Raw genomic sequence first — 24,334 nt, forward strand, 5'->3', positions numbered from 1 at the left:
TGACCTCGCCTATAGGCATTCAGAAAGGGCTCTGGGGCTGAAGAAGCTCTGCAAGGCAAGAACAAATGGGGCTTTTAGAGCTTTAGAAAAATTGCCTTCTTCTTTGCAGCAACATAGGGCAAGCAAGATAAGAGCTTTTTCTAAAGCTCCAAATGTCCCATTTGTTCTTGTTTGTAACAGCCTGGGACTCTTCACAAAGCTTCTGCAGCCTGGGAGTTCTTCCTGGTTGCCTATTGGAGAGGGTGAGGTCATGTGATCTCACGGGAGTTCAAGACACGCTGCTGGGCTGGAGAAGCCTCTCTGTAAAGAGTCTTGTGCTGGGGGTGTTTTTCAAGTATTTTTTCTTTTTTTAAATAGAAAGATCCTTCAGCCATTTCCCAAACTTAAAAAGGTATGTGGAAACACTGTCCCATCCACCGTTCCCCCCCCCGAGAAAATTATTTGAAATTCTTCCCCCTCCCTGCAAAGGAGGCAGAAAAACAATGCCTTTTTGCATAAGGAAAGAAATTCCTGAAAATAGGGGGCAGGATTCAGCATAGCACTAATAGATATGACCAATATCTGTCTTTCAGATGGTGGTGATGTGTGCAGTTTCCACATGTGGAGGACAAGCTCCTCCACTCTCAAGGTCAAAGAATAGATCAGTTGCCCACACAGACTGTTTTTCATGTGGTAATTGAAATGTGTAGATTAGGGCTGACTTGGGAGTCTAATGGTATCATGAAGCCACATGAAACAAGGTGGGCGCAAAACCCATCTCTTTTTAAAAGAGCAGATTTCTAACCGGGTGAGTGCTGTGCCCAGTTCTGCAGGTGTGACAGGATGGGTTTGATTGTTTGGACAAGTAGAAAACATTCAGCATCCTTTTGACATGGTCCATTAGCTGCCACCTGGGAGTGAACCTATGCTGATCTTTGTGTATAAAGACATTGATATACTGGCTGGTAAAGACATTGAATCAGCAGTTAGCAAGGCTATAAAAAGCATTACATCCTGATTGATAGGTGTTTTATCAGGCAGTAATGCTTTTGGTAATTTTTTATTTATATCTTTCAGGACACTAAACATCTTTGTTGTCCACAAAGCAGAGAGTGTGTAGGGAGAACATCTCCTGTGGTATGTATAGTGTTAAATGAACTGGTTAGCTATGTTGTCTAAGTATCTACAAGTTTCTTATAAAATTCTGTGGGAAACCTGTCAGTACTCAGAGATTGTTTATTTAGTGCTTTAAATCACTAGGTGAGCTGTACAGAAGTTAGAAATAAGACAGGCTCTGGACTGACACATGGGGAAGGAAAGAAAAGTGGGTCAAAGAGAAAGAAACTCAAATGAGGAAACACCAGGATAGATAACTGTCAGAACAGGTCAACAGAAAGCTCTCTTTGTCCTAGGGTGGCCATTTCTCTTCTTACAGAGGAGAGTCCTCTGTTTAAAGGGCTGTCATGTCCAATTCTGGTTTACGGATAAGAACTGTTGCCCATTAACAGTTAGCACCTGAGCAGGCAGGCACACGGGTCACCTGGTCACAGTCTTTCAGACGGTGATGAAAATGTACCGTATTTCTATTTAAATCAGAATAATTATTTCTAAGCTCGCATCTATACATCTAAATTAGCACATGCAACTTTTATGCAAATTGTTGCTCTCCTCTTTTATTTGGTGATGTGTTTCCTGTTTTGGGGGGATTCATAAGTGGTCTCCCTACTTTCTCCATTCATCCCATGCAGGGTGGTTGGCTGCTCCTGGAGGGAAGACAGAAGAGCCAGGCTGGCAGTTGGGTCAGGCAGGCTTACAGAAAGCACCCTGTTCTCTCACAGTCGGTTAGACTGCAGAGGGGCTGCCTGCTAATGGAGATGGGCTTTAATTATATTCTCAGCTTCCTCCGATTAGTTGAGCTCCTCTGTTAATTAAGATGCTGTTTCTTCCAGATAGTTCTTAATTCTACAGATGAGGAATTAAGGGCACAATCCTATGTATGTTTAGACAGAGAAAAGGCCTACAGCTGGCTGGGGAATGCTGGGAGTTGTAGGCCTTTTCTCTGTCTAAACATGCATAGGATTGTGCCCTAAGAGGCTTTTAGGCAGCAATCCTATTATACATACACCGGGGAGTAAGTCCCAGGGAATTTGGTGGCTTACTCCTGAGAAGGCATGTATAAGATTGCACTGCACCTGGTCTAATGTTCTGTGTAATGGTTCTGCAAAGCTGCATTTATCTTAGAGGAATACAAACAGGGAGAAAAATGTGAGAGTTTAGCCTTTTGTGTAACTTTTTAGTGATCAGTCTTCCATTCCTAGGTCTATACTCAACTTATACCTGGTTAATATACAGTAAAGATTTTTGAGTTCTATTAAATACCAGCAGATCTAAATCCTTCTCAGCTGCAATCAGTTTTTGGTTCTGGTTTTCTGTGAAGCATTTCCTTCTAACATGTCTCCCATTTAGCTGCGTCAATAATCTCCCTTTCCCAGTTGTCTCCCCCATAGGGTGGCCAGCTGTGTGTAACCAAAAAAGAGGGTAGATTGGCATAACATTTGTATTTGTATAGATGCAAATTTGGAAATACTTACTATACTTTCAATAGAAGTACAGCAAAATACACCGCAGCAGAGTGGGGAAGATTGTAACCAGGTGAGCTGTGTGCCTGCTCAGTCTACTGTCCAGGTGATAGCTGTTGATGGGCAACTTTGAGGGCCCTGCTGTCTCTTCTTATAGTTTTATCTTTCAACTGGACATAGAATGGACATCCCTTCAAACAGAGGACCCCTTCAAACAGAGGGCTGTCCTCTGTCAAATGGGACACCTGGATATCCTACTTCCTAGTCCTTTTAGTGTTTGCACTTATCAGTAGACCCCAAGAAGGCATCTTACAGAAAACAGAATAAAATAACTGGTTGTTTTCTATAAAGTAGTACATTTTTGACACAGTTTGTCTGTTATCTTCTTGTTGCTTAGTAGCCGACTGTTTCATCTCTATGCATGGAAAGTTGGACTTTGAGTTTCATTTTCTGTTCATGTTTGCACACCAGTTTTACAGTATAGTGCTTCGGACAATAAAGATTTGAACCATAGTCTAATAATATGTTGAGGAGAGTCAAGAGAACTTGTGACCTTTTCTGGTGGGATTTTTATAATTATGAAATCAGTTCGAAATTATGAATATGTTCCCTGACTATGTTCCCATACCTGTTCACTCTCCCAGCCCAATCCTATGTGTCTTTACTCTGAAGTAAGTCCCACTATCTTCAATGGGACTTATGTCCAGGTAAGTATGCATAGAATTGCAGCCCCACAGAGCTTCTCTTCCATCCACCCTGCTCTTTTTCGTTCTAACCAAAAGAAAGAGGCTCACAAGTGGAGCCCAATTGAAATGGCCGAAATGTGGTCTTTGTGTCTCTGCAATGACCATGAATTGGACAGTTTTCTCCCAGCCACTGTTGATGTCCACCAAAACAACTCTTGTGGTGGGAAGAATAATGTTCAGGTGGGATGGTGGTTTCAACTGGCCTCTATGAGAGGCAAAACATGTTGACTATGTAAAGCAGCACTGTGTAACCTTTTTCAGCCTGAGGGCCCAATTCAATTTTGGAGAAGCTGGGGTGGGGGAAGGGAAGGAGACTTTCCAGTAGTGGGTGGAGCCAAAGGCAAAAGGGGCAGGGCCAAAATACTACCATGGCTTAGCTTAAAGCTCTTTCTGCTAGTTACCAAGCCATGGGAGAGGCATTTCAACATTTTGAAATGGGGGGGGATGGTGCTGGGAAAAGGGGGGTGTAGCCAAGGGAAGAGGGTGTGACCTTCTGGGGACACCAGGAGGCAGGATTTGGTCCATGGGCCTGAGGTTCAACACCCCTGCTATGAAGGGAACATGTTTCTTGAGTCCTGAGGGGCATCAATTGCTACCCAAGCTCAATAATGTTCAGTAGACTCTCCTGCTTTTGAAATCAAATGCCTGGAAGAGAGGGTGATAAAGATCGTGCAGTTTCTTTTAATAGGGTCATGGGCAAAGCAGTCTTCCCTGACTGGGAAGGATGATCCCGTGTGGATACATTATCGTCATTGAAATGGTCCATCTTTATATGTTATTGTATGACCAGAAGGGTATAAGCACGTGTACCTTGCTGTTTTCAAGAGTAGACCTCAAATCTGATTTAATTTCAGAGCTTCTCCGCACTTCTTAGTAGATACCAGCCCAAACATCTTGTCACAACATGGTGTGCTTGGCAGTGAACTCAGTGACTGAAGAGCACATTGCACAGCATTTGTAATTGATGGGAATTATCTGAGACAGCATCGGTCTGAACTAGGGCAGCAACATGATTAATCACAAATACCAAAATAATTGCTCTTTAAAAAATGTCCTTCATTCCACTTTTTGCCAGATGCTGGTTCAAACCCAGACATCTGGTTTCCTCAGATTATGATATTTGGATTCCTAGTCATTGAAATATTTTTTTCTCAGCTCTGTATAGGGTTTGCTCCTAAACATTTGATGTTGACTCCTAAGCATTAGGGAAAATGTCTGTTCCTCACTTCTGCACAACAAGACAAAAACCTCTTGTGTAAAAATGTCATCTTTTGCTTGTGTGAAAACTTCATGTCTTCTGCTGAAATGTTGGATATGTTAACAGTAGAATGGCAACAGAATAAAGTCCTGGACTCCAAAGATTTAATTTAAGCAACTGCCTAGATGGGAGAATGCCTAGGAGCCATATGTAAGCCACTCTGACCAATTTGAAGGAAGAACAGGGTATAAGGTTGCAATCCTGTAGACACTTACTTGGAAGTAAATTCCATTTAAATCAATTGTAGGGCTGACCCAAGACATTTTGCTATACAAGTTGGAGCAGCAAATGATGCCACTCTGGTGGTATTTTGGCACCTGAAGAAGAAAATCTCTCTTTCTGGGAGTAAAAATACAAGCACAATAAATTAAATAATTTTCTGTCCTTCCATGACATAGGCGAAATATGCCCTGCCTTTTTGAATGCCAAGCTGAAAAGAAACTTTCTAGGAAGAGCAATCATTTTCTGGGTTTCAAGCCTGACAAAACTATTCAACTGCCTCTAATACCCACCTGGAAGTAGCATCTGTATTGCCCCATCTGAGCCTCGTCCCAGATTCTCTCCATTAATATTACTTACTGATGAGCATAAAGAGCTTCTTCATGACATCCTCATAACCTTCTTAAAGGCTGCAGCTTGCTTAGAAGTTGCACAACATTTGCAGGACTCAGATGTTGGCTCTTTAGAGCAGGGATGGGTAACATGTGCCCCCCATATGTTGTTGGATTCCAACTCCCATCAGCCCCAGCCAGCATTCCCAATAATCAGGAAGTATGGGAGATATAGTACAACAACATCTGGACAGCAACAGTTTCCCCACCTCTGCTTTAGAAAGATGGGTCATCTGGGTATTGGATATAGCCTTACCGGAAAAATTGTCTCCCAAATCAAATTTATCAAGGAATGTGTCGAAACCTAATGACTTCTATACAATGTAGCATCCCTTTATCTCCCCTCTGAAGGCAGCGCAGAAGGGCGGGAAGGTTGGTTCTCCAGGAACCAACGTGGGAGTGCGGGCTCTGAGGTCGGTTCCCAGAAAACCACATATCCTATGGCTGTCTAGCCACTGACGAGCAGCCATAGGATTGCTCCCTAAATATATTTTCAGACTCTAGTCCTTTCTGGTTATCACCACTAGCTCACTGGAGTAAGCTCAGTAGAGCTGAAATTTGAACCTATTTTCAGTGTGTATCTCTCCTTTTTATTATTTTTGAATTTTGTCACACCGTTAACACTAATAATTTTTTTAATGTCCCACCCAAGATTTGTTGTGGTACAGCAGCCTAATCTGTGTATTACTAGGAGTGGACCATTCCAGTGGAGCACCATCATGCCGTACTCCAAAAAGCATCAGGTTTGGTATGGATAGACGAAGGATGACATTGCTCTATAAACTCAACAATCCCTTATGGCACTGTCCAACTGATTTTGCCCACACACAATTCTTACTTCAGGACATACATGTGCGCTATGACTTTTGTGGGACCAGCATGGGCTTTGTAACATGTATGGTCAATGGGTGCCAAGTCACTTGCTATGCTTCTAGTTGAGCACTACAGTGCTGAGCCAGAGGCATGCGGTGCCCTCCAGTTCTTTTGGACTCCAACTCTCAACAACCCCAGCCAGCATGGTCAAGGATGATGGAACTTGTAGTCCAAAACATCTGGAGGGCATGATGTTGGGGAAGTGCTGCTCTACAGGAAGCTCCAGTTTTCAGCAATGGCATTGCACCACAGGGTATAATGATCCTAACAAATATATGAGGCTGCTTTATTGGCTAGTAGCCCACTATAGTCTTCCCTAGTTGGTTTCTGATTTATTTTGAGAGGTCTTCCCCAGTTTGTTTTATTGGAAATGTTAGAACAGAACCTTATGCATGCAAAGTATGTGATCTACCATCAAGCAATGGACCACCCATTGGATACCCAGCCCAGGATATGGCATCAGATAATGCTGCACACTTTTACAAATCTGGTTTTTCTTTTTATAGCTTATTTGTTACATTTATATCCCATCTTTTCCTCAAAGGAGCCCAAGGCAGCATACATGATCCTCCTCCTCTCCATTTTATCCTCACAACAACCCTGTGAGGTAGGTTCTGCAGAGAGTCAGCAACTGGCCCAAAGTCACCCAGTGAGCTTCATGGCCAAGTGGGGGCTAGAACCCAGATCTCCTGAGTCCCAGTCCAGCACTCTAACTACTATGTCATACTGGCTCTCTTAATGGCTTCTAATGGTTTTGGCCCTAACATTTTATAACTCAGGAGGGTGGTGGTGGTAGAGGAAGATTACAATGCCTCCCCCTTTCTTCCCACATTTTTTATTTCAGAAAGAACAATGCAAAATGATAAATTCCTGAAGGCAAACATTAGTCTGGTATAATTCTTTAGAAAATGGGCCTCATTTGAAAGGGCTATGTGTTGACTTGGTTTGCATGATCACCGAGGTTTAAAGAACCATGTAGGGTGTGATTTCCCTAATTTCCCACACAGGTGTGGCTAGTTGTGTCATCTGAACCCGGGCAGCCTGGCTTGTTGGAGGGGGAAACAACTCTTAAATAACCCATGTCCTGCTGTTGTTTAACCATTGGTGATCATCCGAATTGGCTGTGAGCTCATTGTGGCTTCTGGGTTCCCCACTGAAGTTGTAATCCTGGCCACTAACAAGGAGCCTCCCAAATCTCAAAACTGTTACACAGATGGCCTCCAATGCAGAACAAGGAAGAAAATGGGAATATTTCAATGTCGACAGCATCACAATTTAAAGTGACTAGATGCCTGGGATTCAGGCATTGTTTTTATTGCTGTAAACTGCCTTGGTAGGGCTTCTGCCCTGAAAGGTGGCCAAGAAGTGTTTAAAAATAAATAAATTCAACTAGCAGCTGGCAAAAAGCGGAATAGATGGCAATTTTTAAAAATGCAGACAGTACTTTTGGTATTTGTTATCTTGTTCTGGCCTAGTTCAGGCAGATGGTGTCTTGGGACGTTTCCATCGATTATCAACTGCTGCTGAAAACAGCAAGACTGCTAAAGAAAAGGACTTTAGTGCTGCCAGCCACGGTGCTGGAAAGGAAGAGGTAGACAAAAAAACAAGCACTTCCACACCTGGCCACAGCACTGAAAATAGCTGGGGGTGCGGGAGCAGCTGTGTCTTTTCCATTTCTGTGAGGTATGCATATCAGCCCTAAAGCTGATTAGAACAACAAAGGGCCAATGTAGCAAAAAGGGATTTGGGTTTGGGAATTACAATGAATTTTTTAAAATAACCAATACCTACACTAACCTCTCCACCCGATCTCCTCAATTTTCCTAGTTGAGACGGTTGCAGTGCAGCCCTATGCCCAGTGCTGGGCCTAGGTTCTTGAGGGACCTTGGGTCAGACTCCCTCAGTGGGCTTCCCCTCGCCACCATTGTCACCAGCTGCTATTGCTCCTTCTCCTCTCTCTCATCATTGCCATCACTTGCTTGCTTGACAGGCAGGGAGCCAGTGCACAAGGAGGCAGGGGCAGCTGCTGTTCCTCCTCCTCCTCCTCTCACCATTGTTTGGGTGAACGTGAGAGGCAGGGAAGCAGCAGATTGCCATGGTGAAGAGGAAGAGGAAGTCCAGGGTGCTGTTGTCAGTGGGCCCCTGCTTGGCTGTGGGCCGTTGGCAGGTGCCCAACTATTACCACCGTTGATGCCAGCCCTGCCTACACATGTCTACTCAGAAGACATTGAGTGGACATGCATAGGACTGCAGTATTAGTTTGTCTTTGTGTGTGTGTGTGGGGGGGTCCAGTGGCAAGAGGAAAGGGGAGGTCATTTGAAGGGTATGTCCTTAGTATTTTGATTCTTTTCCCATACTTTAGGTGACCGAGAGGTCTTTTGACAGGGCTATTTAAATATAATCATATATCTGTCAACAAATTTAACTGCTCATAATGAGTTCTCAGCTCTTCTGGAGAAGCAATGGTCTGCAGCCAAGTCCTTTCTGAAGCAATAGCTTTAAATAGAAAAGTCTTGTATTTTAAACAAAGGAAACCATTATTATTGGGATTTATCGTTTCTGTTGGTGTAGGTCCTTGGAAGCTCCAGCTAGGAGCTCAATCCCATTGAATAAGTGGTAAGATTACACTCTATACTTATTTTAGAATAGAAAAGAGACCCTTTACTTTCTTTCCCAAAGCCCCTAATTGTTTTGTATGGTTCCCTCTTGCCAAATCATTCAATGACAGAATGTGGCTGTAAAAGGAAGGCAACGTAACATAAAGGAAAAATGGGTAGCCAGCTGGTGTGCTCAACACTTGCATATTTTAATGTGTGATCTCATGAACTGGTCCACCTGTATATAGAGCCTGTAGTTCTTTATCCAACTTAAATTAAGGACCAGTCAGTGGAGGCTGGTGGCTCTGATGACCATGGGGCTGTAAATCCGCTCTGGGTTTCAGTCAGAAGCAGTCACAATTCTAAAGGAACTAAAGGAACTAAAGAAAGGTGATGAACCCTATCCCTAAAATAGGTTCTGCACTTAGATAGCTCCTTTAGAGTTCTGGCTGCTTCTGACTGAAACCCAGAGCGGATTCGCAACCCCACTGACATTGGAGCCACCAGCCTCCATTGGAAACAGTCATGGTGTACAGAATTCTCAGCTGCAGACAGGATGGGCTGCCATAAAATCTTGCCAGGTGTAGTCATCCATGCAGCTGTGCTGTCTTGTACAGAAAGAATTTACGGAACAAGGACTGAATACGAACTGGCAGTTTAGAGTAAACCTTGACAGTTTAATGGCAGGATGGGATCATTAGCAGTAGCGACGGTTGGTTGTAAATATAAAATCCGGTTTTATTTTCCCTTGCATTTGTGTACTTTAAATTAAATGGAGCAAATTCCAAAAATATAGCACAAGACCTGATAGACGTCAGGCATGGGTAACACTAGGTAGAGTACACTGGCATATTTGGTGAAACTTGCACTCGGGGCAAGATTTTCACCACAATGTCTTCAGTACAGGTACAAGAGCTAGATCACAAACTACTGTTAAAATCACCAGTGCAATTAGCATCATTGTGTTCCAGTAAACTTTATATAGTGGTGTGCGCATGCATGCAGGTGTTTTCTATATATGCCTGTATATGAGAAACTTAACATAGGGTTCAAAAATATCCTCTGGTTATTTTAAGCAGCATTTTCCAGTAGCGGCAGCCAGTGCTGGTATCTATCCCTGTCTTTGGGTAGCAGCACTATCCCTTGAGGGAAGCTTACAAACCAGAAATCTTTAGTCTGACAGGATGCTGGAGCAGACACTTGGAGAAGAAAACCTGACAACTTCCCGGAGAGGTTTGCCTGCCACCTACGTTGTGCTTTTTTCAGTGCCAGGTGAAGACCTTCTCATTTTTCCAGGCATTTTAGTCTTTCAGTTTCTGTTGTTTTAAATGTTACTGTATTTTAAATCTTTGCACTGCTGCTAGGTTTTATTTTTATTGTGTACTGTAGTTTCAAAGTTTTATATTGTATTTTATCATGTTGTATTTTATGGTTTTAATTGTTGTGGACCGTCCATAGAGCTTGGCTCTTGGGCGGTATAGAAATGTAAGAAAGAACGAACGAACGAATGAACTAGGGGCATGGTTGTAGCTGCCTGAGTTAGGCTCAAAATGGCAAATACACAGTGGGCTGGTTTGCACATCATAGTAAGCCATGCTGAAAACAAGTCATGGTGGGTTGTTAAGCTACGCTGCTACTGACAGACGATCAGGTGCTCACCGGCTTGCCATGGTTTGTTTCCCCTTTCATCCTCCCGACTGCTCCCAGCACGTCCTCCACGGGCCTTTGTGGCACAACTCCTCTACGCTCCTGTTGTGGTGTGATTCTCTCTTCCATCCCCATTTCTTGCCTTGCGAAGCACCTGTGTTGATGTCTATATGCCATATCTTCGGAGTGGAGAAGGGGTGCTTACTTTACTTTTTAGGATGATGTGGCTGAGGGTTTATTTTCTTTCTTTAACAGTTAAAGAAAAAAGCCTCCTAGGCTGCTCCTTGCAGCCTGTTCCTCTTCCTAACACAGCTATGCCTATACACGTGATTAATGTATCTCTGGGTAAGCATGCACCCCCCCACCCCAATTTGGGACATGGCAATTTGGGAGGGGGACTATAAGGTTCCTTACTCCTGTTTTCGTGCTGTGCAAACTTGGCTCACAAGGGGATAAAGCCAGTTGCTGTTAAAGGAAGTGCTGAGCTAGAGCAGGCGGGAACTGAAGGTGGAGGGCACTATGAGGAGCTGCCCGTTTTTTTTGCTGCTCGTCAGGCGGCTCTGCAGCCCTTTCCAACAGAACATGCACAAGCCACTCTGCCATGCCTTAGTTACATCCCATTTGGACTACAGTAACTTGCTCTATGTGGGGCTGCCTTTAAAAACTGTTTGGAAACTTCAGCTAGTCTGGGATACTGCAGCCAGACTGTTGGCCAAGGCTAGTTACAGGGAGCATGTGACTCTCTTGCTGCAACAGCTTGTCATGAGGCAGCCACCTTGCTGAAGCTAAGCAGGTCTGGGCCTGGTCAGTGCTTGGAGGGGAGACCACATGGGAACCACATGTAGCCACCTTGAGTTCCACAATGGAAGAAAGGTGGGATGTAAATGTACTAAACAAACAAACAAACAAACAGTTTCACTGGCTACTCGTCTGTTTCCCAGAACAATTAAAAGTGCTGGTTAGGGCCTACAACGCCCTTTAAGGCTTGGGATCAGGCTAGCTGAAAGACTGCCTTCTTCCACATGAGCCTGCCTGGGGTTTAAGATCTTCAGGGGAGGCTCTTCTCTTGGTACCACCACCTTCAGAGATGTGTTTGGCAGTGATGCAAGGGAGGGTGTTCTTGGTGGCTGCTCTCAGGCTGTGGAACTCCCTGCTGAGGAAGGCTGAGTTGGCTCCCTCTCTGCTGTCCTTTTGTTGATAGGCAAATATGTTTTTATTCAAACGGTCCTTTGGTCTGTCAGGTTGTTGTTTTAACCAAGTTTTTTACTGTAAAATTGATCACTAGAATCTACTGGAAATTACTAGAACCTTTGTCTTGCATAAGCAGTTTTATGCAAGAATAAGCACTTGAAATCAATATGGAACACACATGAGCAAAAACAGCATGTATGTCCATTTCTTCACTCCCCAAATGCACAGTACATTTATCTTTTCAATTTGTTGAAATTAATTGGCTGTTCCACAATAGCCTATGAGTTGGATGTTGTTTTGAAATGCACTGAACACTGCTTAACCTTGGGCCATTGTTGAGTGACGAAAGACCTAAATGTTCCTCAGCAAAGTTTCCTTACTGATTCTATGTGCACTCCTAAGCCTCACTGTTCAATGAGACTTTCCCTTTGTAAGTGAGCATAAAATTGCAGACATACATATACACATACCTTGGGGAAAGCATATTTGAAGTTACTGGAACTTAATTCTGAGTAGACATGTATAGGATTGCAGCCAGTCACTCAGAAAACCCAGTTAAACATGGAAAAGAAAAACCTTAAAGTATTTCCTTGTGGTTCCCACGCACCATGGAATGAAGGTTTATGAGTTACAGTCAATAAAAAGAAATAAGGTCAAGATTAGATTTCATAGACAAATTATTTAGGATTAAAAGTAATTACATATCAAAACAAGCCAAGGAAATTATTAAACAGCAACACTCTCATTTGTAACATAGGTAGCCTACACCGGTAAGGGGAAACAATAACTGGTTTATTTTGTGCTGTTTCTTCATACGCTTCTCAGTTTGGCATCCATCTTGCAACCACACCTCAAAGCACAGAACTGGAGCATGCTCAGTTCCAACTTTTCTACAGAAACACTTTTGCCTTGCTGCTACTAGATGGCAACAACATAAACATATATTACATCATTGAGTAAGGACTTTGTAATTACAACAGGGATAGGTAATCTGGTGTCCTCCAGAAGTTTTGCACTGCAACTCCCATAAACCCTAGCCAGCATGGCCCATAGTCAGGGATTATGAGCGCTGTAGTCCAAAACATCTGGAAGGTGCCAGGTTGCCTATCCCTGATTTACAGTAACGAGGTTTCTTATTCCTGCTGAGGACATTATCATTGTGGAAGAATGTACATGATTTACAGGGTAACATTTTTCCTAAATGATAAAATTCAAAGATCTTCCTTTCTGAAGAATAAAACCCTGACTACTGTAATGTGCGACCATTTCAGGTCAATTGGTATCAACAACCATCCCTGTATAAACTAAGGCCACTCTTAGGGTTAGAGTTAGGGTGGAGAATGCTGGAGGTTGTAGGACTTTTTTTCTGTCTAAACACGCACAGGATTGCACTCTAAAGCATGTTGTATAGACAAGACTTGAGTTTCCATCCCAGTATGGGTTGCTGGTGAATTTTCTTGCAGCTGGTCCTTGGAAGTAACCTATTGTTCTGAAGGAACTCTGGAATATAAAGTCATTATGTTAAGCATGTTAAAAAATACCACTTAGTACCATAGACATAACATTGCTAGAAAGTCTATTTTGAACAGCACAGTTCTGGAAAAGAGTCAAGGTAAAGAAGTGTAAAAGCTCTTTAAAAAGTTCCCAATTTTTATCACAGGTTTGTGTCTTCTGCTATAATCACAGCTATTGCCTAATTTTCAGGGATGTAACAAATTAAGAATGGAGACTGTGAAACTATGCTATTTCTCTCAAGTGAGCTATTGCCTTGCCTTTGGCTCCTGTCCTCCATCTCCACCTATTAGTCATAACTTAAATCCTCATGCTGCTTACCCAGAGAGAGCCGAGGTACCTGACACAACAGTGAATAGGCCCACCTGAATGTTGTGATGGCATTAGCTGCTCTCCCCTTTTAGATTATTATAGTCTGCAGGTTTGCTAACATATACTTTCTGTGAAATAGCACGTTTAAATTTCATGCCTTTGGAAAATACATGGTGGTATCCAAAGTTTATACGTAGTTCTCCATGATTGACCTTTACTGGTGTTTCCCAAAATGGTAACAGTGGTAGCAAATCTACGCTAGCCCATAGTTTATTCAACCCATGGTTTGTTGCTCTACCCAGGGTTTGTCTGGCAGACGACTGAACAAACCATGGTTTGTTTTCTCAATCCCTTGGTTGTTTCCCTGCTCCCTCCCTGTATCCTAAATGCCTTTTGTGGCACCATAGTACTGACATGTACAGTGGTAGGTTGTTGGTTTTTTTGTGTTTTTTTTTTTTACCACTCTTGCCTGTCACCTCTGTAGGCTGGCAAAACAATCCATGAACAACCCACAGTTCTGGGTTCACATATAACTGCCTGTGGTTTAAGCAACCCGGAGTTCACAACCCAACAACACACCATGGTTTCTCTTTCTGCATTGTTCATGGTTAATAAACCATGGGTTGTTAGCACAGCTGGGTTTGGGCTACACAATAATCCAGAATTCAATAACCCATTCCATATGCATTGTGTGAACCCATTCACAATGAATGTGTATCCAATCTGTCTCTAGGCTGCCCAATACTCTTTAGTGTTATAAATGAAATATTGCTAGCAATCCAGCAATCCTGCATTTCTGAACAATCTTGATCTTTCCTAGCATAAGATTCAACATCTGATTAAAACTTTTGCTGCAAAGATAAACATGTCTATAACCTTTATGGGCTTAAACCTGGAAAAATTCATTCAGCAGAACTATATATTGCTTCTGAAATTCCTGAACTAATGTCTTCATCTGATCTCTTCAGGATACATCATGTTGTTTATTTGTGGGCATTATCTAGATTTAAGCATCAAACTGTGAGCTTTTATATCAAATAAATTTATTGTGCGCTTGTCAGTTCTTACTCATGGTTATTTACAGGTTCTTTAGATGATCTTGTGACCCTCAAGTTTCTCTTCTGTTTTTAAAAAGCACTTTCCCATAGTAGGGAAAATGGAGTATTGTGAAAGTAAATGTATTTTCCTACTTGTGTAAATGCATTATTCAGCTATAGCACAGTGCCACCTAGTGGTTACATAGCACACAAGCAGGCAAGGAAAAGCTCTTTAGAAACCAGATCTTAATTTTGCGACTAAAGCAAAAGTAGATTAGCAGCCTCATGTAGAAAAGCTCAGAGATACATAAATGACAGATTTTTCTCCCTATATGGAACGCTTAATCCTATTAATTTGGTTGCCTAAATTACAGATAGTTAAGAAACAATAAATATAGGGAGCCCTTAATCTGCTAGTTGAGTATTTACCTGCAGAGATAAGAGGAAAGATCTTAACTTCCCCATAAGCATTAGACCTGATCACTGCTTGAAACTGGCGTATGCGTCTGCAAAAGTCCAGAGAACATTTCAGGTGTTTAGTTGGATAGGAGTTAACTCTGTTCACATAGTAACTGCAAGGATGCTACAGATGTTTAATGGGTTAGGCAGCAATCCTACATACACTTACCTGGAAGTACGTTCCATTGAATACAATGGGGCTTAGTTCTAAGTAGATATGTGTTGGATTACCCTGTTAAAGATTTAGAGTAAATCCCAGTTTTTATCTACTTTAAGGGTCACTTTACACCAGGGATGGGGAACCTCTGGCCATTCAGTTGTGGTTAGACTATAGCTGGCTAGGGATTATGGGAGTTGGTGCAGTGAAAGCTGGTGGCTCCAATGTCAGTGGGGTGGTAAATCTGCTCCGGGTTTCAGTCAGAACTGTAAAGAGCTCCTTTAAGGTTCTGACTGAAACCTGTAGCAGATTAACTGCCCCACTGAAATCCGAGCCGCCACTGAGTTGGCGTCCAACAATGACTTGAAATGCACAGATTCCTCACCCTAGCGTTGCACAGTAAAGTGGAAAAATTAACTTCCTCATAAGGGACCTTGTAGGAAGCTGTGGCTAATTTCTTTTAACAGGTAAATCTCCTTAACTTTGATTAAACATGTGTTTTCAAATACTGCAGTACTTAACTTTGATTAAACATGTGTTTTCAAATACTGCAGTGCATTTTTAACATAGGATATGGGAATGGATTGAAATAAAGCAACATAAAATACTCTCGTAAATATGGTCTGGGAATAAGAATGCATAAGAATGTTAAACAACACAGGAATATGGATAAGCATGCATTTCATATTGTGCAAATGGTCCTTGATAGAAAGCATACATTCATTTAAGGTGATGATTGGCAAATCAGCACTACTGAATTCAAAAATTAATGCAGGTAAAATAAAATGCCCCAACACCAACTTCATTATAACCAGGAGTGCCCTTCATACTTACCTTTGTAAGTATGGTTAATACTGCTGAGTTTACCTTTGTGACTTTTTTTTGATGTTACCTGATTTGCTTTAGATTTTTATGAGGTCAATTCTAATTTTAGAAATTTGAAGTGCTTCACATGTATCATTTCAGCAATCCTTACAATGATTAAGTAGGTCATTAAGAAGAGCTCCATATGGGAGGTGGTTTAGGTCATATGATTTAGGTCATATCTGAATGGTTTAGTGGTTTTCCCTATGTTCTTCAATTTAAGCCGAAATTTTGCAATAAGAAGCAACTCATGATCTGAGCCACACTCAGCTCCAGGTCTTGTTTTTACTGACTGCATAGAGCTTCTCCATCTTTGGCTGCAAAGTACGTAATCTATCTGGTTTCGATATTGACCATCTGGTGATGTCCATGTGTAGAGTCGCCTCTTGTGCTGTTGGAAAAGAGTGTTTGCTATGATCAGCGTGTTCTCTTGGCAAAACTCTATTAGCTTTTGCCCTGCTTCATTTTGTACACCAAGGCCATGCCTGCCTGTTATCCCGGTGATTTCTTGACTTCCTGCTTTAGCATTCCAATCCCCTATGATGAAGAGGACATCTTTTTTTGGTGTTAGTTCTAGAAGGTGTTGTAGGTCTTCATAGAACCGATCAACCTCAGCTTCTTTGGCCTCAGTGGTTGGGGCATAGACTTGAATTACTGTGATGCTGAATGGTTTGCCTTGGATTCATACTGAGATCATTCTGTCGTTTTTGAGATTGTACCCCAGTACTGCTTTTCCCACCCTTTTGTTGACTATGAGCACTACCCCATTTCTTCTAAGGGATTCTTGCCTACAGTAGTAGATATAATGGTCACCTGAATTAAATTCGCCCATGCCTGCCCATTTTAGTTCACTGATTCCCAAGATGTCGATGTTCAGTCTTGCCATCTCATGTTTGACCACCTCCAGCTTACCTTGATTCATTGATCTTACCTTCCAGGTTCCTAAACAATATTGTTCTTTACAGCATCGGACTTTCTTTTCACCACCAGACACATCCACAGCTGAGTGTCCTTTTGGCTTTGGCCCAGCTCTTTCTGGCGCTACTTGGAAATTCCCTCTGCTCTTCCTCAGTAGTATATTGGACATCTTCCGACCTCAGGGGCTCATCTTCCGGCACCATATCTTTTATCCTTGTGATACGTTCCATGGGGTTTTCTTGGCAAGAATACTGGAGTGGGTTGCCATTTCCTTCTCCAGTGGACCACATTTTGTCAGAACTCTCCACCATGACCTGTCCGTCTTGGGTGGCCCTGCACGGCATAGCTTATGGCTTCACTGAGTTACGCAAGCGCCTTCGCCACAACAAGGCAGTGATCCATGAAGGGGCACTAATAGGGTTAGGGTTAGGAAATCTGAACATCTTCATGTGCAAAACAGAAACCAGGTAAAGGACATACGTGCCACAAGGAACGTATGGTTCTCAGCACCAAAGTTGAAAATGTGGCAGGGTGGCAAAGCGCTTTAATGCAACATATCACATATAGAATTAAATTGCATTCTTTCAAACTTACATGATGTTTGTGATTAGGTCATGATGAGAAGATAATATTTTGTTGTACATCAGAATAAGCATAAAAAAAATCAAAAGGAGCGTTACAAACAAACAAATGAATTACAGCAAAATACAGTCCATGCTGTTCATTGTGAGATCCAATCGTACCATTTTCTAATTTGCTGCCTTTTGAAGTATCACTTTCAGTTTGAGCTCTCCCAATAATAGATGTGCTCACATCATAACACAGGCCTATCTTAATTGAGGATCTCAGTTTTGATTCAGGTTACTCTGGTTTAATGGAAAGCTAGGTAGATTAAAGGCAAGCAAGCAATTACACTTTCTTCACTATAGAACCCAAACTGCATTTTAACTGTAAGTTCACTTACCTGACAAAGCCCAGGTTCTTTGGAAGAATTTAAATGCAAATTATTTTTAAGAAACCTTAACAACACCATCATAATCTAACAAATGGATCAGTTCCTTCGAACTATACCATCAAACTATGATGAGCCAGTTTGATGAGCCAGTTTAGAGAGCCAGTGTGGTGTAGTGGCTAGAGTGTTGGACTGGGAGCCAGGAGATCCAGGTTCTAGTCTCCACTCAGCCATGGAAGCTCACTGGGTGACTTTGGGCCAGTCACAGACTCTCAGCCCAACCTACCTCACAGGGTTGTTGTTGTGAGGATAAAACAGAGGAGGAGAATGTAAGCCGCCTTGGGTTCCTTGCAAGAGGAAAAAAGGTGGGATAGAAATGCAATAAAAAAACAACAACCTATGCTTCCAATCAACTATGTTAAGAAAGCAAATTATAAAAAGAGACAAAACGGCGAACTTAGAACCAAAGAGGATGTTCTAATATGCAAGTGATTTGATTTTAAGTGACTAGTACATGTTTTTTTCAGACAGGTGCTTATTGGTTGCTTTTAGGTGGCACACTAAACCATAGTTGAGCATGACAAACAACAGTAAGCCTCAGGCTTTTGCTTCCAATTTCAATTAACCACATTTTAGTGTTGCCATCTGAACCTAAACTGTTGTTAACTGTGTTTTATTTAAACAAGCCAGCTTCATAACTCATGGTTTGAAGTTGGCTTGTTTCAAACAAACCATAGTTAATATTAATCATAGTTTGTTAGGTTTGGACAACACAACATGTGCAAACTAAACTGGAGGAGAGTGGAGTGCATGACTGCAAGGCTCATTGTGGCTTGTTCACATCACACCAAACTATGGTTTTGCATGATCTCTGAACTAGGGTGATGTGAATCATTTATTCAATTTTTCATCAAAGGACCTCTCTGATAAAATAAGTTAAAAGTAGGGGGGAGATACAGCACAGCAACACACAGTCTTTTGATACCTGAGAGATTTTGCTTCATAGTAATGTTCTGAGGAATATTTGTACCAGTGCACTGCCCAATTTATGTGTCTACTCATAGGTATGGTAGGTAGGTATAATTTGAAAAATATATATTTTTCCCACTTAGTACTAAGGCTTTGAATAGTACAGTAATTCTGATATGCACAAAATCACTATGACAACAAGGAAGAGGAAGTCCAAATAATAATTACAGCTACACAAACTTCACAAGCTATAGTTCTTAACTTTCTAGTATCTAGTATCTAGACAACTACAAGTTATAAAAATAATATAGTTTAATAACTTAAATGTCCAAGGTAGCAAGCCTTGAAACTAGTCACTGCTAAAATCAAGATGTGACAAATTTGGCTTCTTATGACCCAATCAATGAGGTCAGTGTCAGAAGCTACTTGTTCAAACTAGGTTGAAAAATACAGCTGGTCTTGCTTGCAATGTGGGTGAATGGTATAAAGGCTGCAATCCTATACTCACATACCTAGGAGTTTGTCACACTGAACTAAATGGGATGTACATCTGGGTAGACATGTATAAAGTTGTGATGTAAGTCTAGTAAAACTACTTTTCAAAGGTGTCCCAGGGCACATGATGTAGCCACCTTGCTGAAGCTCAATAAATCTGGGTCTGGCCAGTGCCTGTGTAGATCACCAAGAAGCCATAAATACACCCCCTTGAGTTCTATGGAGGCAGAAAGGGATATAAATGTATCTAATTAAGAAATAAATGAATTATACTCTGAAACCATTTGGTGCCATTACTACTTTTCTATATTCTGAAATAGGTTTCCAACCCAACACACTAAATGGAAATAAGTCAGCTTAAGGAGATCATGCAACATTTGGCATTTTTGTGGAATGAAACTGCTGTCGCAAATTATCACCTATCTTTATTGGTTTTTATATTAAAACAATTTGTACACTTTTACTCATGAAAAAAGAGTAAACTAGGCCTACATGAAAGTTGCTTTTATACTCCAGTGCTGATTAATAACTTAAGCATTGGAACTGAGTAACATCATTGATTTTGATTATATGGTAAAAAAACCCCTCATGGACCTATATGACTGTTAGCCTTCCCCAACCTGATGTCCTCCAGATGTTTTGGACTTCACGTCCCATCGACTACAGTCAGCATGCCAATAGGAATTGCTGGGAATTGTAGTCCAAAACAACTGAGGGCACCAGGTTGGGAAAAGCTATCCTATATTATCCTTTCCTTCTGATAAAATTAACAAGATTTTTTAAAACAAATACATAAAAGTCTTCAGGACAGCTTATAAGTCCCCAAGTATAGATGTTTATATAATAGATACAAAGGGTTACAAAGAGATCACACATCAAATTTAAGTCTAGATTTTAATTGCTGCCATGCAGTATATACTTTTCATTCTACTGAAAGACAATGAAAACTTCTTTGTGTCTTGGTTAAACCAACATTTCTACGATCCTATCTAATGGAAATGGAGAAACCCCATTAATTTCCTGAGTTGAGAGAAAAGTCTTGCTCAGCTGAGAGCTCTCTGCAAACAACAAACTTTTTTTAAATCTCCTGACTGAAAATGAATGAACTAGTACCTGGATTCTAAGGCAGCATTAAAAAAAAACTGTAAAAGGGAAGGACAATAACATTATTAAAAAGAAGTCACTGATCACTTTCACTAGCTTTGTTGCTCTGGAATAAAGCACATTTCTTCCTGCCTATAAAAAAAACACTTTCAAAATAACAAATAAAATTCCATGTCTATTATTTCTTTGTCATATGTACGAAATTACTTAAAAGAGTTTCGAAACCTGACCTGAATGACAGGCCAGAAGGCTGCTGAAATAGTCAAATTCTATACAGTGCTGGAGGGAATACTGTTATTTTTGGCATTTGAGGAATCTTTTAACTCTCAGGTATGCTGGCAAGTGATCTTGAAGAGGAAGGAAAAGCCAGGCCACACCATATGCTTCTTAACATGGAGCTCCAAACTGCAGACATGAAAGGATTTGTTCTACACTGTTATTATCTTTCCTTTCACCATATTCATGTGTAATATAAATATGAACAGTAGGGATAAGTAATCCGGTGCCCTCCAGATGTTTTCCTTTACAACTCCCATAAACCCCAGCCAGCATGGCCAATAGTTGGGGATTATGGGAGTTGTAATGCAAAACATCTGGAAGGCACCTTCAAAGAGTTCTTCAGAAATATTTTAGATAGCTGCAGAACAGGCAAAATCTACAACCAATAATGTCAGCCATTTAACTCCCAGGTGTTGATATAGCTATGAACAAATTCAGATGAAAGGTTATTAAAGCCAATACACTGCTCCTAAATACAAATATGAATTCACTTAGGTTTTGGATAGAAAGATATACCACTTTGAGGCAAATCATGTGCAACTGTGTGCAAAACGATTTCTTCAAATATACTTTTAAAAAGATGCTTGTTTTGTAAAACCTTATTTTTAAAAATGCGTTGGTTTAGTTCTAATATTTTTTGCTTTCCTTTTTTATTTAAAGACAGTGACTGGATCCAAAGATTATTTTCACTGGAGCTTTGTATTAAACCCATTGTGGATTCCAGCAACGAATAATTTCTGTGAACGGTTTTAATGGGCACTTGCAAGAACTTATGCATTATTAACAAATCAATGATAATGATGGCTAAGACCTTCAGAGAACCATATACATCTAAATAGTTCTATTTTGTAAAGCGTTACAAAGCTAATTGAAATATTTCCATGGCTTAATATGGTCTGGCGTAGATGTAAAGTGTGGTTAATGTCTCTTTGGTTTTATCATAGCACTGCCAAAAATCTCAACAAGAAATCTTCATATCAAGACACAGTAACTTTAGGCTAAAGATATTAAATTCTGAAGTTTCACCATTATATGTGAATGGACATGGCAGTTAGGAAAAAAATACAGAATGCCAGTGATACACAGATATGGTTTCTATTTCATAATGCAGCAAGCTCTACTATCAGTATTAGACCTTTCATAAATTGTTCTCTTTAATATAAAGCATAAACATTAGTTTTATATAACAGAACATATTTCTATAAAATATTTTAGGATCAATTCAGAAGATGTCAGTTTCTTAAATACATATTATTAAGATGAAGACACAGTGTTTATAATCCAGAAAAACAAAATGCTTTGTGTTTTAACTATCTATTCAAGAGGAAAAATAGACTTAGGGAGCAATCCTATGGCCGCTAGTCAGTGGCTAGATGGCCATAGGATAGGTCGGTTCCCTGAGAACCGACCTCCACCCCCTCCCGCACTGCCTTGTAGGCAGCATGGAACGGCCCCATGCTCAGAAGAGGAGCACAGAGAGGAAAAAATGGGGCGTTCCTGGGGGCATGTTCAGGCGGGGAAGTCAGAAATGCCGACGCGACACTTCCTACATATTGTCCGGCTGCTGCTTCCTGCGCTCCGAGATCCCATGGTTAGACAGCCAAAATTGGCTGTTTAGCCATAAATGCAGGCGGCTGAAACACAGAGGGGACAATGTCCTCTGTGCGTCTCCTGCCCTGCGTTGGATAGGAGGTCAGCTCTGAGTTCAGAGGTGGCCGCCTATCCTGATAGGATTGTGCCCTTAGGCTTTTGTGTATGGACTTGACCATACATAGGAAAAACTTCTTATAAACCATTATGAATGAACGTTCAAGATGGGACCGTTGATCCTTGTTCAAGATTATCCCACTATTAACACAGTGTTCCAAACCCACTTCATCATGTATTTCTTATACTATAAAGAAATAGAGCACTAGAATTTTATTCTGTTTTTCATGATTCAGCACAATGCGTTTGTACTTCATCTGATGAAGCATACTGGATATATTCTCCACAGGCTTTCAAGGTGAATCTGTAACTGAAATACATGGCTGAGTTTGTTACACTCTGCTGGAAGACCAGAAGTAAGAAGGTCCGGGAACACAACCCACAAGTTCAGAAACGTATCTTCCTGTGTTAAAAGAAGAAGGCGTGGCTTCTTTTGCTTTGGTTTAGTTAAAATGCATATATGAGCTCTATTGGAGCTGTGCTACCTTGGTTTACATTAGCTATCTGGAAAGGCTGGTTGAATGAGATTCCTTTCATCATACAGGCACTGCTGTCCTTGCTACAGTAATATAGGCACACTTTGATTGATAGTACAACTTCAGAAGATAGGCAGCTCGTAGGAATCTGAAATGGGATTACAGACTGTTTATAAATGTCCTCAATTTCTCCAGATGTGTTCTGTTCATGAAGCAGCCACTCACTGCCTAGAAAAGAAAGGGTACTCCATCAGTATTTTAGGATTTTATTATACTAGAACTTGCTATTTCTTCTTATTTTATTAAGTATTATTGAAACAGTATTACTGTAAACTAAATATGGATTCAAAGAACTGTGAGAGGAAGGAGGAAATGCATTAGTGCTGTTCCATGAACTCTTGCACAACAGCTAGTGGAAGACTTCTTGCGGTACACCAACATAATGTATCACAAGTTATGTTACAATATAAGAAAGAGTTAATAAGGAAAATACAAGCTGGAGTATATTTTCCAGTGTATTTTCCAGATGCAGTCTCATATAACACTCTTCTACTAAGTGAGAAACAGTCCTTCTGTGAGTGGGAGAAACTTTTCACTAGCATCTTTGGATCCAATCCTCTTTCTCAAACTCATCTTAAAATAATATATCTGAAACATTTAAAGATAAATGATAAAATGACAACAATTTCAACTTCAATGGAAATACTCAAGGGCGGTATCCAACAGTGTCATTTCACTAGCGCAAATGACACTGTGCTAGCAGAAACAAGGGTCCAAACTATGTGCAAGAGAGTTCAATTAAAGTTACGTTTGTACAAGTGCACTTGTGCAACCAGTTGTTCATGTGGTTGTGCAAATGGCTGTGCAAGTGCTTGCACAACCAGTTGCACAAGTGTAATGCACAAGTGTTTGCGCAACAGAAAGACTTGATCGAACTATACTTATTCTATTTGAGTTTGCGGAATCACACCATGAGATACTGCCCTAAGTCTGATCCGAATCTGGCTGTAACCAGAAGTCACTTTTAAGAGCTTTGACCTCAAATCTACATAACAAATCACCACATGCAAAAGTTACATAAGCTCTTTGTCAATTTCTGATTCCATAGGTCCTAGAAAATGAGGAGTAGGTTTAAAGGTAACTTTGAGGTAACTAGGACATCACATATACAATACTATTTTGTATTTTTAGACATAGCTTACTACCATCAAAATAAACGTACTGTGACAGTTATCTTGGGTAAGAAACAGAACACTGCAAGGCTCAGCATATATTCACTCTAAATAATAACTAGGATATTTTACCTTCTGATGTGAGAAACCATGAACTGGGTGCTTCTTCAGTCAGTTTGGTATTTGGAGGAAGGCTGAGTTTCAGTGTGAAGTGAAGTGCTTGGCCAGGGCTTACAGTAAGTGAAGGTAGTTGAAGATCTGGAGCAGATTTAGGCAGCTTTGGTAGTTTTGCCATAGTACTCTTTTGCACATGCTGACTATCTACAGAGTCTACTGTGTCAGCCTTTAGAAGAGGTAGCTATCAAAAGAAGAGAACGGTATATTCATTTGTTGAAGTATTTCATATTCTAAGTTTATTAACTGGTTGAATAACAGATGGA

The 24,334-nt window shown here is 40.9% G+C and overlaps 1 protein-coding gene and 1 long non-coding RNA gene across 2 annotated transcripts in view; one reads left to right on the top strand and one right to left on the bottom strand.

The window, feature by feature from the left end:
• Positions 1-252: 252 nt before the first annotated feature.
• The window catches only part of LOC146351010 (uncharacterized), a 33,470-nt gene continuing 9,388 nt past the window's right edge, over positions 253-24,334 (top strand). The window contains exons 1-2 of the long non-coding RNA XR_014789487.1: positions 253-391; positions 1,057-1,116. This is a non-coding gene — a long non-coding RNA (uncharacterized LOC146351010). The remainder of the gene's footprint in view (positions 392-1,056; positions 1,117-24,334) is intronic.
• The window catches only part of NHLRC2 (NHL repeat containing 2), a 61,757-nt gene continuing 56,987 nt past the window's right edge, over positions 19,565-24,334 (bottom strand). The window contains exons 10-11 of the mRNA XM_084846168.1: positions 24,027-24,252; positions 19,565-22,950 (exon numbers count right to left, since the gene is read on the bottom strand). Coding sequence (XP_084702294.1) covers positions 22,694-22,950; positions 24,027-24,252 — 483 coding nt within the window. The 3' untranslated portion in view covers positions 19,565-22,693. The remainder of the gene's footprint in view (positions 22,951-24,026; positions 24,253-24,334) is intronic.

This window comes from Heloderma suspectum, chromosome 3 (assembly GCF_057233095.1).
Source record: "Heloderma suspectum isolate Gila_16-S chromosome 3, 16-S_ref, whole genome shotgun sequence".
In the NCBI taxonomy this organism is placed as follows: domain Eukaryota; kingdom Metazoa; phylum Chordata; class Lepidosauria; order Squamata; family Helodermatidae; genus Heloderma; species Heloderma suspectum.